Source organism: Acomys russatus, chromosome 19, assembly GCF_903995435.1.
Source record: "Acomys russatus chromosome 19, mAcoRus1.1, whole genome shotgun sequence".
Classification (NCBI taxonomy): domain Eukaryota; kingdom Metazoa; phylum Chordata; class Mammalia; order Rodentia; family Muridae; genus Acomys; species Acomys russatus.
The window spans coordinates 52,502,734-52,516,638 of NC_067155.1; the positions used below are offsets into that span (position 1 = coordinate 52,502,734).

At 42.4% G+C, this 13,905-nt stretch overlaps 1 protein-coding gene across 1 annotated transcript in view; it reads right to left on the reverse strand.

Moving 5' to 3' along the window:
* Positions 1–743: 743 nt before the first annotated feature.
* Denr (density regulated re-initiation and release factor) overlaps positions 744–13,905 on the reverse strand; it is a 14,340-nt gene continuing 1,178 nt past the window's right edge. The window contains exons 2-7 of the mRNA XM_051162148.1: positions 12,273–12,357; positions 10,301–10,375; positions 6,273–6,356; positions 3,222–3,338; positions 1,181–1,320; positions 744–1,075 (exon numbers count right to left, since the gene is read on the reverse strand). Of these exons, the coding sequence (XP_051018105.1) occupies positions 1,031–1,075; positions 1,181–1,320; positions 3,222–3,338; positions 6,273–6,356; positions 10,301–10,375; positions 12,273–12,357 (546 nt within the window). The 3' untranslated portion in view covers positions 744–1,030. The remainder of the gene's footprint in view (positions 1,076–1,180; positions 1,321–3,221; positions 3,339–6,272; positions 6,357–10,300; positions 10,376–12,272; positions 12,358–13,905) is intronic.

Consider the following 13,905-nt stretch of genomic DNA (forward strand, 5'->3'; position numbering starts at 1 on the left):
CTACTCAATATCACCAGCAGGTTCCTAATATTCTTAGAGTAGGCATTTAAAAAATATATCTGTTTATTTATGTGTATGAGCCCTGTCTTCATGAACATCAGGAGAGGACATGAGATTCCATTAGAGATGGTTTTGAGCCATCATGTAGGTAGTGGGAATTAAACTCAGGACCTCTGGAAAAGCAGACAGTGCTCTTAACCACCGAGCCATCTCCTCAGCCCAAAAAAGGCATTTTCAAATATACAGTATCTAATCACAAGATGTACCCCTATTTCCCTAACTATTCTGTATCATTTATAAGCTCTAACTAACATCATCAGTAACACTGTGACTGGTACCCTCATTCACAAGCTGTATGCGGGGTTTTGTCCTTAGCTTAGGATAGTGTTGAAGCGGCTTTCTGGGTCAAACAGTGCACAGGTTTCTAAAGCAAGTAGTCTCCAGAATGGCTTGAGCAAATCTACCCACTGTGTTGTTACACCAACCAAAACTCCATTAGATTCTCACCAACCAAGGAGCCATACTTTCAGTAAGAAAACGAAATACAAATTCTTTTGAAAAGTTGCTCAGCTTTCTGCCAACAAGATAACCAACAGAAACACTTCTGGCAAAGAGAGGAGGAGGCTTTTTGCCAAGAGTCTAGCTCAGGGCAGTGTTTGCCCAGATACACAAGGCCCTGGGTCTCACTGACAGCACAGAGTAGGGTATTTTTCTAAAATAAAAAGTAAAAAGAGAGAGAAAATCAGTACCAAATGACCAAAATGTTTTATTTGACTAAATTCAGATTCATGCATAAGCATGACAGTCTCTCTCTCTGGTTTTTCAGACTTTGGCAATAAAAACAAACAAACAAATAAACAACAAACAAACCAAGCAGCCTTGTACAGAACAGTGAGAACGCCAAGGATGAGGAGTCCACAGCTTTACTGTAGGATATATATACATACACATATGTACATATGTATATATTTCTGAAAGGCCTCTCCTCTGCTGGCCCTGTCAACTCTCAGGTCAGCTCAGAAACACATAATCATTTCTTCACCTCCCCAAGGTCTTCGATGCTGTCATCATCCACCTGTAAGACACAGGTAAAAGAATTTCATTAAATTGTGGCAAAAGCTAAGTTAGTAAGGAAGTCACTTACTTTAAAAATGTGTTTTTATGCATCCTGTGCACTTACCTCTGGCCACTTTTCCTGAATGACATCGATTATGTCATCTGTGAAGTCTCCCTGAATGATGATCTCATCCTCCCCTGTTACTGAGGCACCGCAGGAGAATTTTTGAGCAAAAAATCTTTGTGCTTCTTTGAGATCAATTTCTGTTGCGTTTTTGTTTGTTTGTTTGTTAGAAAAAGAAAGGGCAAGAGCATAATTGGAATTGTAAAACAAAGGCATTTCTTCGTTTTGAAATTTCATCTACATTTTAAAGCCATTTAACAGATGAGAACGACCACAGGCAGAGCTTTTCACACCTATTTTCAAGGTCATTAGCCTCAGTACATAAGACAACATCCTCCACACTACTCCAGCACACAGCAAGACCAAAATAGCTGTGAATGGGAACACACACCTTAAATCTCAATACGTGGAAGGCAGAGGCAGAAGGATCTCTGAGTTACGGGTCAACCTGGTCTACATAGTGAGTTCCAAGATATCCAGGGCCATAGAAGAAAGACCCTGTCTCAAAAAAAAAAAAATCCAAGAACACATTACTTTTAAGCATCACACTCATGCTTACAATAGAAAAACCGAAAACAGAACCAAGCCTTTACACATAAGTCCTTTTTAATTTTATTTTCTGCTTGTTGAGACATGGTTGCCACAGAGCTGAGCTGCCTTGAACTTGTTATTCCTTGTCTTAGTTTCCTAAGTGGTAGTATTGTGCCACCTCAACAGGTTAAATCTTAGCATTTAAAAGGCAGTTTAGCCGGGCGTGGTGGCACACGCCTGTAATCCCAGCACACAGGAGGCAGACGCAGGCGGATTGCTGAGTTCAAGGCCAGCCTGGTCTACAAAGCGAGTCCAGGACAGTAAAGATTACACAGAAAAACCCTGTCTTGAAAAACCAAACCAAAAAAAAAAAAAAAAAAAAAGGAGGAGGAGGAGGAAAGAAAGAAATGCAAAACCGTAGGGCTGCAGATTAGCTGAATATGAAAAGTATGTGCCTAGCATTCGATCTCCACAGTGGACAGCACATAAACTCGGCAAGGTGGAACACTCCTATAAACCAGTACTTAGAGGTGGAGGCAGGATCAGAAGCTCATGGCCGTCCTTCCTTACTCGCATAGCCGGCCTGAGACATAAGAGCTCCACTCGGGGCTGGAGAGATGGCTCAGAGGCCAAGAGCACTGTCTGTTTTTCCAAAGGTCCTGAGTTCAGTTCCCAGCAACCACACGGTGCCCTCTTCTGGCCTGCTGGCACACATGCAGGCAGGATACTTACTGAACAAATAATAAATAAATACATCTTTAAAAAAAAAAAAAAGTTCCACTCAGTCTTGTCTTGTCTTTTTTTGAGGAAAGGTTTCACTATGTAGCCCGAGCTGGTCTAGAACTCAATATGTAGAGCAGACTGGCAAGATGAACATGCCTGCTTCTGCCTCCTGAGTGCTGGAATTAAAGGGGCGTATCATCACACCTGGCAGCCCTGCCTTTAAGGAAAACAAAGCAATAACAACAAAGGGGGTGAGGGTGGGGGGAAGAGATGCTTGTAATTCCAACACTTAGAAAATAAGGTGGGTGGATTGCCTTAAGTACACAGCAAATTCCAGGCTAAGCAAGACTTGTCTTAAAAAAATAAAACTCTAGAACAATGGCCAGAAAGACAGAGATCGATACATGGCCAAGGGCAACGGCTGCTCTAGTAGAGATTCTGGGTCCGATTCCCAGCACCCACATGGTTGCTTAGTTGCTCACAAGCTCCAGGGAATCTGAATCCTCTTCTGGCCTCTGTGGGCACCAGGCAGACACATGGTGCACATACATCCATGTAGGTCAAACACCCATACATAAAAAATAAATAAAAACAAAAAGAAACCCAAAACCTTAGTTAGTGTCTTCTTGGCATAAACAGATATATGGAAGCTGAGGAAGCGGCTTTCCAACACCACAGAAACAATCAAGACAGAACTGTGGTGGTTCAGGATGCAGACAGAGACTCCCGTTTGTACATCTAGGCTGCTATATTCCAGGACTGTAGACAAGCTAAAACCTCAACTCACCAAAAGTTGCAAGGCCACACACTCTCGTCACGTATTTCTTCTTTGCTCTGGGGATTTTGGCTATGGTGACCTTCTGTGGAACTGTCTTCTTCTTCTGCTTTATCTGACCTCTTCCACCTTCAGTAACAAAGAGCACATCAATTGCACCCTTCTTCACAGCTATGAAACACTACACATCACTGAGTCTTCTTCTTTTTTTTTTTTTTTTTTAAGTTTCTTTTCTAAATACAAAATTATCCAATCAACATGTATGAGTTAGTACCTATGATGTGCCTGGTACTGCACTAAGGACTGCGGGTACAGGCAGACAGAACACAGTTCCCATCCTCCAGACTGACAATCTATCAGGAAGAGTGGTGGTGGAGATGTTAAACCAGACATAGTGGTGCAAGGCCTATAGTACCAGCACTCAGGTCAAGTTCAGCCTGGGCTACTTCAGTAAGACTAAGTCTTATGGGCCTGTGGATGTGTCATCAAGTAAAGGTGCTTGCTGTCAAGCCTGATAACCTGAGTTCAATCCCCAGAAGCCACAGGATACAAGGAAAGAACTGGCTCCTGCAAATTGTTCTCTGACCTCACACATGTGTACACTACCTTACACACACACACACACACACACACTATTTTTATTTATATATATATATATATATATATATATATATATATATATATATATATATATATATATATATATAAATAATATGTATTTGTTTTGTTTTGTTTTTGAAAGACAGGGTTTCTCTGTGTAGCCAGGCTGTCCCAGAACACAGAGATCCATCTGTCTCTACCTCTCAAGTGCTAGGATTAAAAGTGTGAGCCACTACTGGCCAACATAATAAATATTAAGAAACAAAACAAACTAATGAAAGGCAGAAAATCGTTCCTAAAAGACGTGACCTCTAAAGTGAGTGTTGAAGAGCAGAGGAATGTTCAGGTGAAGATAAATGGCTGGACAGGTACAAGACATACATATGCTCAGTCCAAGAGACAAAACATGACATTTAGGAAGCATTCTGTCTTCCTGGAGAATGCTTATGAATATGTACCAAGGGATATCAGAAGTCAATAAGGAACTGGGGAAAGCTCAGGTGTGACTACATTGGGCAAAGCAAAGTCACTGAAGAGAGAAGAATGAAAAGAGACAGATTCATGGTGATGAGGATCATGTTAGCTCTAGTTGGAAGGGTGGGTCCTGCATTCACTCCAGCAGAAACTAATCAAAATATTAACCAAATGCAGCATTGGTAACAGCTGCTAGTCAGATTAAAGAGGAAGAGAAAGGAGAGAGGGAGAGAGGGAGGGAGATTTTAGGACTGTTAAAGGTTTTCAAGTTTCCAGCTCAGATGACAGGATAACCTTTGCCAAAATGGGGAAAGGGGGGAAATAAAGATCAACTCATAGGCCGGACGTGGTGGTGCACACCTTTAATTCCAGCACTCGAGAGGCAGAGGCAGGTGGATCGCTGTGAGTTTGAGTCCAGCCTGGTCTACAAAGTGAGTCCAGGACAGCCAAGGCTACACAGAGAAACCCTGTCTCAGAAAAAAAACGAAAAAAGAAAAGAAAGAAAGATCAACTAAGGACTCAGTCATTTAACTTTGGAAGTGCTTCATTTGTGCTATCTGTGGGGACCAAGCACATTTCCAGCTTGACATGGGCAAAGTACAAAGGTATAGTAGACTTAGGAATTGCAGGTGTATAGTGTAGCAGACGTTAGGGGTATGACAGAAACATCCTAAGACAATCAACAGAGTGAGAAGGTAAGAGGACCAAGGACAGGGCCTGGGAAGTTACTTTTAAGGGACACTGGGAAGAAGATAGGTCCACACACACACAGGAAAAACAGAGAAATTCACACTTCAGAAAAGTGCATGCATTTTTTCTACTTAGCAAATACCAAGACACTGATGATTTCTACTACCACAGTTCCAGTAAGGCAAAAATCAGGGCTAGACAGAACGGAGCGGGCAGTGAGTGGCAGATGTGCAGGTGGGAGGTGAGTGCACTTTAGTAAAGACTAAGAATGGATGAGAAAAGTGAGGAAAACACAGCAACAGACTCTTGGCAGAGCTCTCTCTCTTAGAGCAGTATGTATAAGGCCTTAGGTCTAATACCAGGCACTGGAGGGAAATTGGGGAGGGCAAAATCTTTAAAATATTTTAAGCCTGGGGCTGGAAAATTGGCTCAGCAGATAAGCATACTTGCTGCTTTTTGTTTATTTTTGGTTTTTCAAGACAGGGTTTCTATGTGTAGCCTTGGCTGTCCTAGACTTTGTAGACTAGGCTGGCCTTGAACTCCCAAGAAACTGCCGGCCTCTGCCTCCTGAGTGCTGGGATTAAAGGCATGCATCACCACACCTGGCACACTTGCTGCTTTTAAAGATGACCCGGGTTTGGTTCCCAGTACCTACATGACTGCTAACAATCACCTGTAACTCCAGTTCCAGAGATGGAACCCCTGTTATCTATCTTCCATGGGCAAAATACTCATACATATAAAATAAAAATAAATCGTAAAAAACTTATAAGCTGATTTTAGTCACAAAATAGTGAGGAAGAGATGGGCAGGGGATGGGTGCAACAGCATAAAGATTCTGTTTTAGAGAGGACAGCTAAGTATAACTAACAGCTCCTTCTATTTCAACAGAAACAAAGCTTCAACAGGCCAGTTGCATCTTAAATGCACACAGGGCAAACCCGTATATATTTTAAGTAAGTTTTGTTTTTCCTTTTGAGACAGTGTCTCTCTACATACCCCTGGCTATCCTGGAACTCACAGACATACATCTGTCTCTGCCTCCTAAAGATGTGTGCCATCATGACCAGCTGTTTTTTGCTTTTTTAAAGACAAGAATCTCATTATGTAGCCAAGGCTGGCCACAAATTCCCAGAAGTCCTCTAACCTTATTCTCTCAAATACTAAGATTACATAAGCCACCATGCATAGCTCACCCTGAGCAGACAGAAGCTCCTCACCTGGAGCCCTCATCACCCCCCCCTTCTTCTATAAAGAGAAGGTATGTTTTTATAAATCAAACCTGAATTTAGGCCTTACCTCTCTTCTGTTTTTTCTTCTCCTCCTCTTCCCCTACTGGTCCTTGGCCTTCACTAATTCCAGCTTCTTGTTTGGGTGAATTTTCTGGATAGAAAAATGAAATTCAAGAACATGAATATCATTTTATACTAGTATCAAAAAAAAAAAAAAAAAAAAAATCAATCACCTGCCAAGGATGTGGCCAGGGCTGAAGAGTGTTGGCCTGAATGCACAGGGCCCTGGGTCCTGTCCCCACTTTAGTTCCAGCACTGATTTACAAGGATCAGCACCGCAACGCTGGGGTCTTTTGGCTTTCCAAATGTGTCTGTTGACCTGTTTTCTCAGCCCCAATAAACACCATGCTACAACTGCTGGTTGGCCGTGGTGCTTGAAATTTCTCTACTGCTACCAGATTTTTCCAATTTTTTAATTATTTAACTGGCATAGAAAAGAAACTTGATCAAAACCCCAGACTTTTACCATTTTTTAAGGACCACTAACAGAGACATCTCTTACTGGTAAGACACTGCCAATAGGCATTCTTCTACAGGGTTCTTGTGTTTCTGTTATAAAGTCCAGCTAGCTACAAAATTATGCCTCATTTTACTAAACAAAACTTATGTTAACCATGTCCTCAAAAATTTTTCCTCATTAACCTTGTATCTTTATGTTCCCCATGAGGTTACAATAAAAGAAACTCAATGGCTGACTTAGAAGCTTAAATTGGCTTTGTTTGTTATGGTTTTTGAGACAAGGTTACTCTGTGTAACCCTGGCTATCTTGCAACTCACAAATGTAGACCAGGCTGGCCTCGAACTCAGGGACCCACCAGCTTCTGTCTCCCAAGAGCTGGGATAAAAGGTGTGCACCACCATGCGCAGCTTACTCCTTGAACTCTTTTTTTTTTCTTTCTTTCTTTTTTTTTTTTGAGACAGGGTTTCTCTGTGTAGCCCTGGTTGTCCTGGACTCCCTTTGTAGACCAGGCTGGCCTCAAACTCACAGAGATCTGCCTACCTCTGCCTCTCAAGTGTTGGGATTAAAGGTGTACACCACCACTGCCCAGCTCTCCTTGAACTCTTAACCTGATGAATGGCCTCCTTCATAGTGTACACCTTCTGGCTGACAATGGTGGCAGAGAAATCATCATTCTATAGACACCTATGACAGAGCCTGCCAATAATTACTTAAGATGGTTTTCTTACCTGTTCTCTTTCTTTAATAAGGGCAAAAAATGCTCCAGCTATTTGTCCAACTACACTTTCAGCAGGAATCTCAGCATCTCACATTCATATGATAAACTCCAAAGATACACACCATCACCAAATGGCTGTCTTGTGCTCTAGACCACTGGCACCAGTTAAGCTTTAGTATGGCCCCTTGGACAGACTCCCCTCTGAGACAGACTCTAACTGCTGCCCACTTCGTCTTCCCCAAGTCCCTTAAGAGCAGTTAGGGTGACCTCTGAGAAGAGGAAATGAGAAATTAGGAGTTAGGCACACTCCGTGGTAGGCAGACAGTTAGGGAAGGGAGGCCATGGCTCAGTAATAAAGGAGGCAAATTTCCAAGACGGCCAGCTTCCTCCTCACCCTCCAGACTTGAGACAAAAGCCTGGCAACTTAAATAAATAAATAAAGGCTTTGTGGCTGGGTGTGGTGGCGCACACCTTTAATTCTAGCACTCGGGAGGCAGAGCCAGGTGAATCTCTGGTTTACAAAGTGAGTCCAGGACAGCCAGGGCTACACAAAGAAACCCTGTCTTGAAGAAAGGGGGAAAAAGGCTTTGTAGGGGGTCCTGAGTTCAATTCCCAGCAACCACATGGTAGATCACAACCAACTATAATGAGATATGGTGCCTTCTTCTGGTGTGCATGCAGGCAAAATGCTGTGTATGTATGATAATTTTTTTTAAACGTTAAAAAAAATTAAAAAACAGAAAACAAGCCTTTGTAGACTCTGTCTCCCACCAGCAGCCCACTGGTGCACTGGCTCAACAAATTCAAGGCCCGCTCAGGACATGTCATACAACAGTTCTGGGCCAACCAAATTTCCTCAACTTCTTCAAACTGACCAACCACAAATTAGGGGAGGAAAACTTTTCAGGGGCTTTAAAACCAGGACAAGTCCCCTCTCTGCTTTGCTGAGTTTTTCCCACCTTGTGTGTCTACTGCATTTATATGTCCCCCTTCCCAATAAACTGTTAAAAAGAAAAAAAGAAAAACAACAAAGTCCAAAGGCATCCTTAGCTACATAACAAGTCTGAGGCTAGCCTGGTCTACTAGAAATCTGTCTCAAAACTAAACAGGGCTGTTGAGATGGCTCAGTGAATAAGGCATTTGCTTCAAAGCAACATGAGTTTGTTTCCTGGAACCCTCACGATCAAGAGCACAGCTCCCACAGTTGTATTCTGATCTACACACACATACACACACCACTAAATGTTCTTTAAAATTCACCTCTGCGCCACTTTGTAAGTAAGTGAAGCATTCCACACTAGCTAAATATAGCATCTATAAAGCAAATGGCTATATGACTCTAATGAAATAGAACAGTAAATGATACAGTCTGGTTATGTATCCTCCAAAGGTCCAGGTATTAAAGACTTAGTCCCAAAGAAGTTGTTCCTGCTTTACGGGGTGGGGCTACATAATGAGACCTTGTCTCAAAAATCCAAAATCAAAACACAAAACAAACACCCTATAAGCCTCTGCCTCAGCCACTCAGGTAGTAGGATTACAGTATGCATCACTGTGCCCAGCTCACAAATTATGATTCTTTTTTACTTCCCATATGGAAGGGAAATTTTCTTATAGGGCTGGAGAGATAGCTTAGCAGGTAAGGGTATTTGTTGCACACATGCGCCTGCGCAAGCACAGACACACACACATTTTTAAAAAAAGATTTGTGTATACAGTATTCTGCCCATATGTATGCCTGCCTGCCACAAGAAGGCACCAGATCTTATCACAAATGGCTATGAGCCACCATATGGTTGCTGGGACTTGACTCAGGACCTTTGGAAGAGCAGGCGACACTCTTAGCCTCTGAGCCATCTCTCCAATACTTGCTGTTCTTGCAGAGGAGGTCTGTGTGATTACCAGCACCTACATGATGACTCAAAATTATCGGTACCACCAGCTATAGGAAGTCCTACACACTCTTTTGGCCTCCATAGGCACCAGTCATGCATGTAGTACTGATATACATGCATGCAAAATATCCACACACAAAAAATAAAATTAAATAAAACCTAAAAGTAATAATAAAAAGGGGGGGAAACTTTTCTTTCTTCTTTTAATAGCATTTATCAAGTTCTGGCCAGCCAGAGTTACATGGTAAGATTGTTCCCAAAACAGAATCTGTGTCTTTATTATTGTTTTTTGTTTTTTTGAGACAGGGTTTCTCTGTGTAGCCTTGGCTGGCCTGGACTCGCTTTGTAGATCAGGCTGGCCTTGAACTCACAACAATCCACCTGCCTCTTCTTCCCAAGTGCTGGGATTAAAGGTGTACGCCACCACGCCCAGCAGAACCAGTATCTTTGAGACAGAAACAAAAAGTAAAAATATAAACAACTTGTTATTAACATGATAGTGACAGGGATGCAGTAGAAAGGACTCAAACTAAATGCCAATGTTATTAAAAGAAAATTAGGCTATCAGCCAAAATCATGGTGGCAAATGCCTATAATCCCAGGACTTGGAAACCGGAGGCAGGAGGACAGAGTGTGAGGCCAGTCTTGGTATATAATGAGTTCAGGGTCTCATGTGAGACCCTGTTTCAACAACAAAGATTGTGAATGCATTTATCATTAAAAGTACTTAAATTGTAAAGATTATTTGTTCTCCACAAACAAAACAGTAGAGTAGTTCAAGAGTCCTCATCTTCTTCAGAGACCTGCTAGTTACACACACCTAACTCCAGGTCAGTTGCTTACCAGGATTCATCCTGTAAACGTGCATCTGAACTCTCTATGCAGCAGACGGGCACTCATCTCCGCTTTACAGCCTTGGAGCTGAAACACTTTAGTAAAAGGAACATCTAAAACCACTTCACCTTGGTTCTTTCCTTCTGCCTCATTTTCATTTTCTTCAATTATTCCTTCTTCCTCCTCACTGCCAAAATCTGTTCCTGAATGGTGGTGAAGGACAGAGATCTAGCAAGCACTTCTGCAGCAAGGCTAGCGTGAGGTGAGGGTAACTAACAACTTGCAGGGTGAGAAGCCTCCGCTTATGGGGGTCTGTACGGAGTCTCTAGAGGTGGAGGGGTCAGGCCCACACTACCAGCCTGCTGAGAAACATCCTCCCTCACACTGGTAGCATTCCCCTCTCTAGACAAGAGGGCACTCACAGAATCAGTCAACCCTACTTATTTCAGTGTCGGCTTAGTTTTTGTTTGTTTGTTTGTTTGTTTTTTGAGACAGGGTTTCTCTGCTTCTGCCTCCCTGAGTGCTACAATTACAGGTGTGCGCCACCATACCTGGCCAGTTTATAACCTCAACACACTGATCCTGTGAACATCTCTCCTGCATTCCTAAGTCACAATCATGGTGTAGGCAGGTGATGCTCAGGACCAAAACTGAAGGGGCTAATTACAAGACCAGCCTTAGGTGTTCTGTTCTAACAGAGTGACTACGTCAGTAATTATCATCTCCAAAGGCCTTACAAAGGACAGTTTTGCCTCACAGAAATATGAGCACTGAGTAGCAAAGAGAAGGGCAACAAAGGATGTACTGGAGTGGAATCGGCCTGCTTCAGGCCTAGACTTCCTTGTCCCTGCGAGTGCCTCTATTTTAACCCACCTTATGAGCAGCCATCAAAGGAGCCCAGCACCATCAATCCCACTCAGATGCCTGCACCTCTGAGCTCTACATGTTCCTCTTCCTCATGTCCTACATTCTGTTCTACACTGCCTCATTCTCTGACCAGTTCTGACCCACTGTTGCCATTCTCAGGCAAGCTGTCACTGTCGTCATCACGGAGACAAGGTCTCATTAAACCACTCTGATTTTAAACTCTCTTGTTACCCAGGCTGGCCATCAATTTTTCCTCCCGTCAGGCAGATCATCTTCTTACCTTAGCCACTTGAGATTACAGGCCTATGCCCTATGCCCAACTTTATCAAACATGTCTTCAGACCTATTTATTCGTGCGTGTGCGTGTGTGTGTGTGTGTGTGTGTGTGTGTATGTGTGTGTAAATTAAAGAACAACTGTATGGAGCTGGTTTTCTCCTTCCATCTTTATGTACTCAGCTCCCCAGGTTTATGCAGCAAGCACCTTTACCCCCTGAGCCATCTTGCCATCTGGAAATAATTCTCATTTCCCCCTTTCTGTTTACCACTATCTGTATACTACTTGATTTGTTTCCCCTTTGAGAAATTTGTTCCCACTACTTTGTCTTCAGACACTCAAACAGCATATATATGCTCCTAATAAATGTGAATACAGTCAACTGTGATAAGTATGCCTGCAATTCCAGCACTCCAAAAACAGAGGCAGGTGGACCTCTGAGACTTTAATGCCAACTAAGGATAGTGAGACCCTGTCTCAAAAACAAACAAATAAACTATATATAATAATCTGTCCTAAATTGTTCACTCGTTTATCAGCTGATACAAAGATTTATCTTTTCTCAGAATTTAAAAAGTTGTAAAGTTAACCAAGATTGGTGAAATTTCACAATATCCTATAAAAGGACTTTCATATCATTTTTTTTGTTAGGAGTAGGAACTAAAGCAGGGCTCTGCACATGCTAAATAGGTCCCCTACCACTAAGCTACATCCACAACTCTCTTCTTCCTTCGAGAGACAGGGTCCCTTACGTGGCCGAGGCTGGCCTTGACATCACTGTCTAATCTCAGTCCACCACACACCTGAAGCAGTAGGCTTCCACCACCAGGTCTAGTTAAACTTTCATATGTTTAAAATGCCCCACCATGTATTTGTTTCATTAATACAAATTTAGTTAAAAACCAAACCAAACCAAACCAAAAAACCACGTAGGTTCAAAAAAGGAGAAAGTCCATACCTACAGTCAGCTTTGCAAATTCATGTGGGAAATTCTTCTCTAGCCACTGTCTGCATTTAGCAACATCAGGCATGTATTCACAGTACTGCAAGGGAGGAGAGAACAGGTGAGGACGCATGCATTTCACTCACTGCAGTCTAATGAGAAGCCGTCCCACATACTCCAACACAAAGAATGACAAACTACACCCACAGCTCACGTTGTAGCCAGGGAAGCCTCTCAATCTAACTCCTCTTGCTTCCAGAGCGCTGGGATTACAGGTCACTATGCTCAGCCTCGCCCGGTTCATCCACAGGAAATCTGTACTTCAAGTAGGAACTATCCCATAAGAAATGAAAACTCAGACCAGGAGCTCCTCAGAGTAGCTGGTCATGTCTCCATCAAACAGAGAGGTCATTAAAAAGAGACTAATGGCCAGTAAGCCCAGCACTCAAGATCAGGTTGGAGGACCCTGAGGTTAAGGTCATAAACCACAAAGTGAGGCCACCGACTCTGAGAAACTCGAAGAGGGAGGGAGGGCAGTCAAAAGCAAAACCATGGTTCTTGCTTTGGCCACAAAGGGCCCTCATTATTTTCCTGACTTGACCACACAGCTTGAATGAAGGAAAGTCATATACACAATTTCTATTCCTCACCCTTCCTCTTCCCAGGCAAGTAAATCTTGGCTTTCGGGTTATGTTTGCTCCCATCGTCTGGCTACTCATGAATTCCACTCAAAAACCTAAAACATACAGCCAAGTACAAAAACGACACACAGCTGGGCTGGAGACATCTCAGCATTAAAGAGTTTTTATAGCTCTTGCAGAGGACCTGGACTCAGGCTCTAGCACCCACAGGTCTGCTCTCAACCTTCTCTAACGTCAGCCTTCTTTGACCTGAGGGCACTTATGTACATGATGCACCTAACTCATGTTAGGCACATAACTCACATAAAAGTACATAAGTCTTTTTAAGAAAAGGCACATACACAGAGAATTAAGTATTCTGATCCAAAGTTCTTTATAAAAGGGTGAAACACTATCAAATGAAAGGAAATGAAAAACAGAAGCTATTACATTAACTCTAATATCAAGATTTCACATGCAGAAAAAGAACAAAAAAAATTCAACAAGACTTACCTCTGTTGGTAATGAACAGACTAGAGAAATGGAGAGAGAGAGAGAGAGAGAGAGAGAGAGAGAAAAAAAAAAAACAAAGACGTGACATGTTAAAACCATGAAAACACAAGCCTCATAACTATTTTTTCTTTCTTTTTTAAAGATTTATTTATTTACTGTACATGTATACAGTGTTCTGACTACATATATGCCTGCACACCAAAAGGTGGCACCAGATCTCATTACAGATGGTTGTGAGCCACCATGTGGTTGCTGGGAATTGAACTAAGGACCTCTGAAAGAGTAAACAGTGCTCTTAACCTCTGAGCCATCTCTCCAGCCCCTCATAACTATTTTCTGACAGAATACTTTATTTTTTTCCTCTAGTTTTTCATTTCTTACTCCTTTTTAAAAGACACCTTTGTGTTATCACCTCTCCTACTTTTCGATCAAATATTCTACTTGAGGTTTCCCCTCATGGACCAGAGATAGAGACAGGGCCACACACATCTCTCTCAAAAAAACAAACAAGAAAA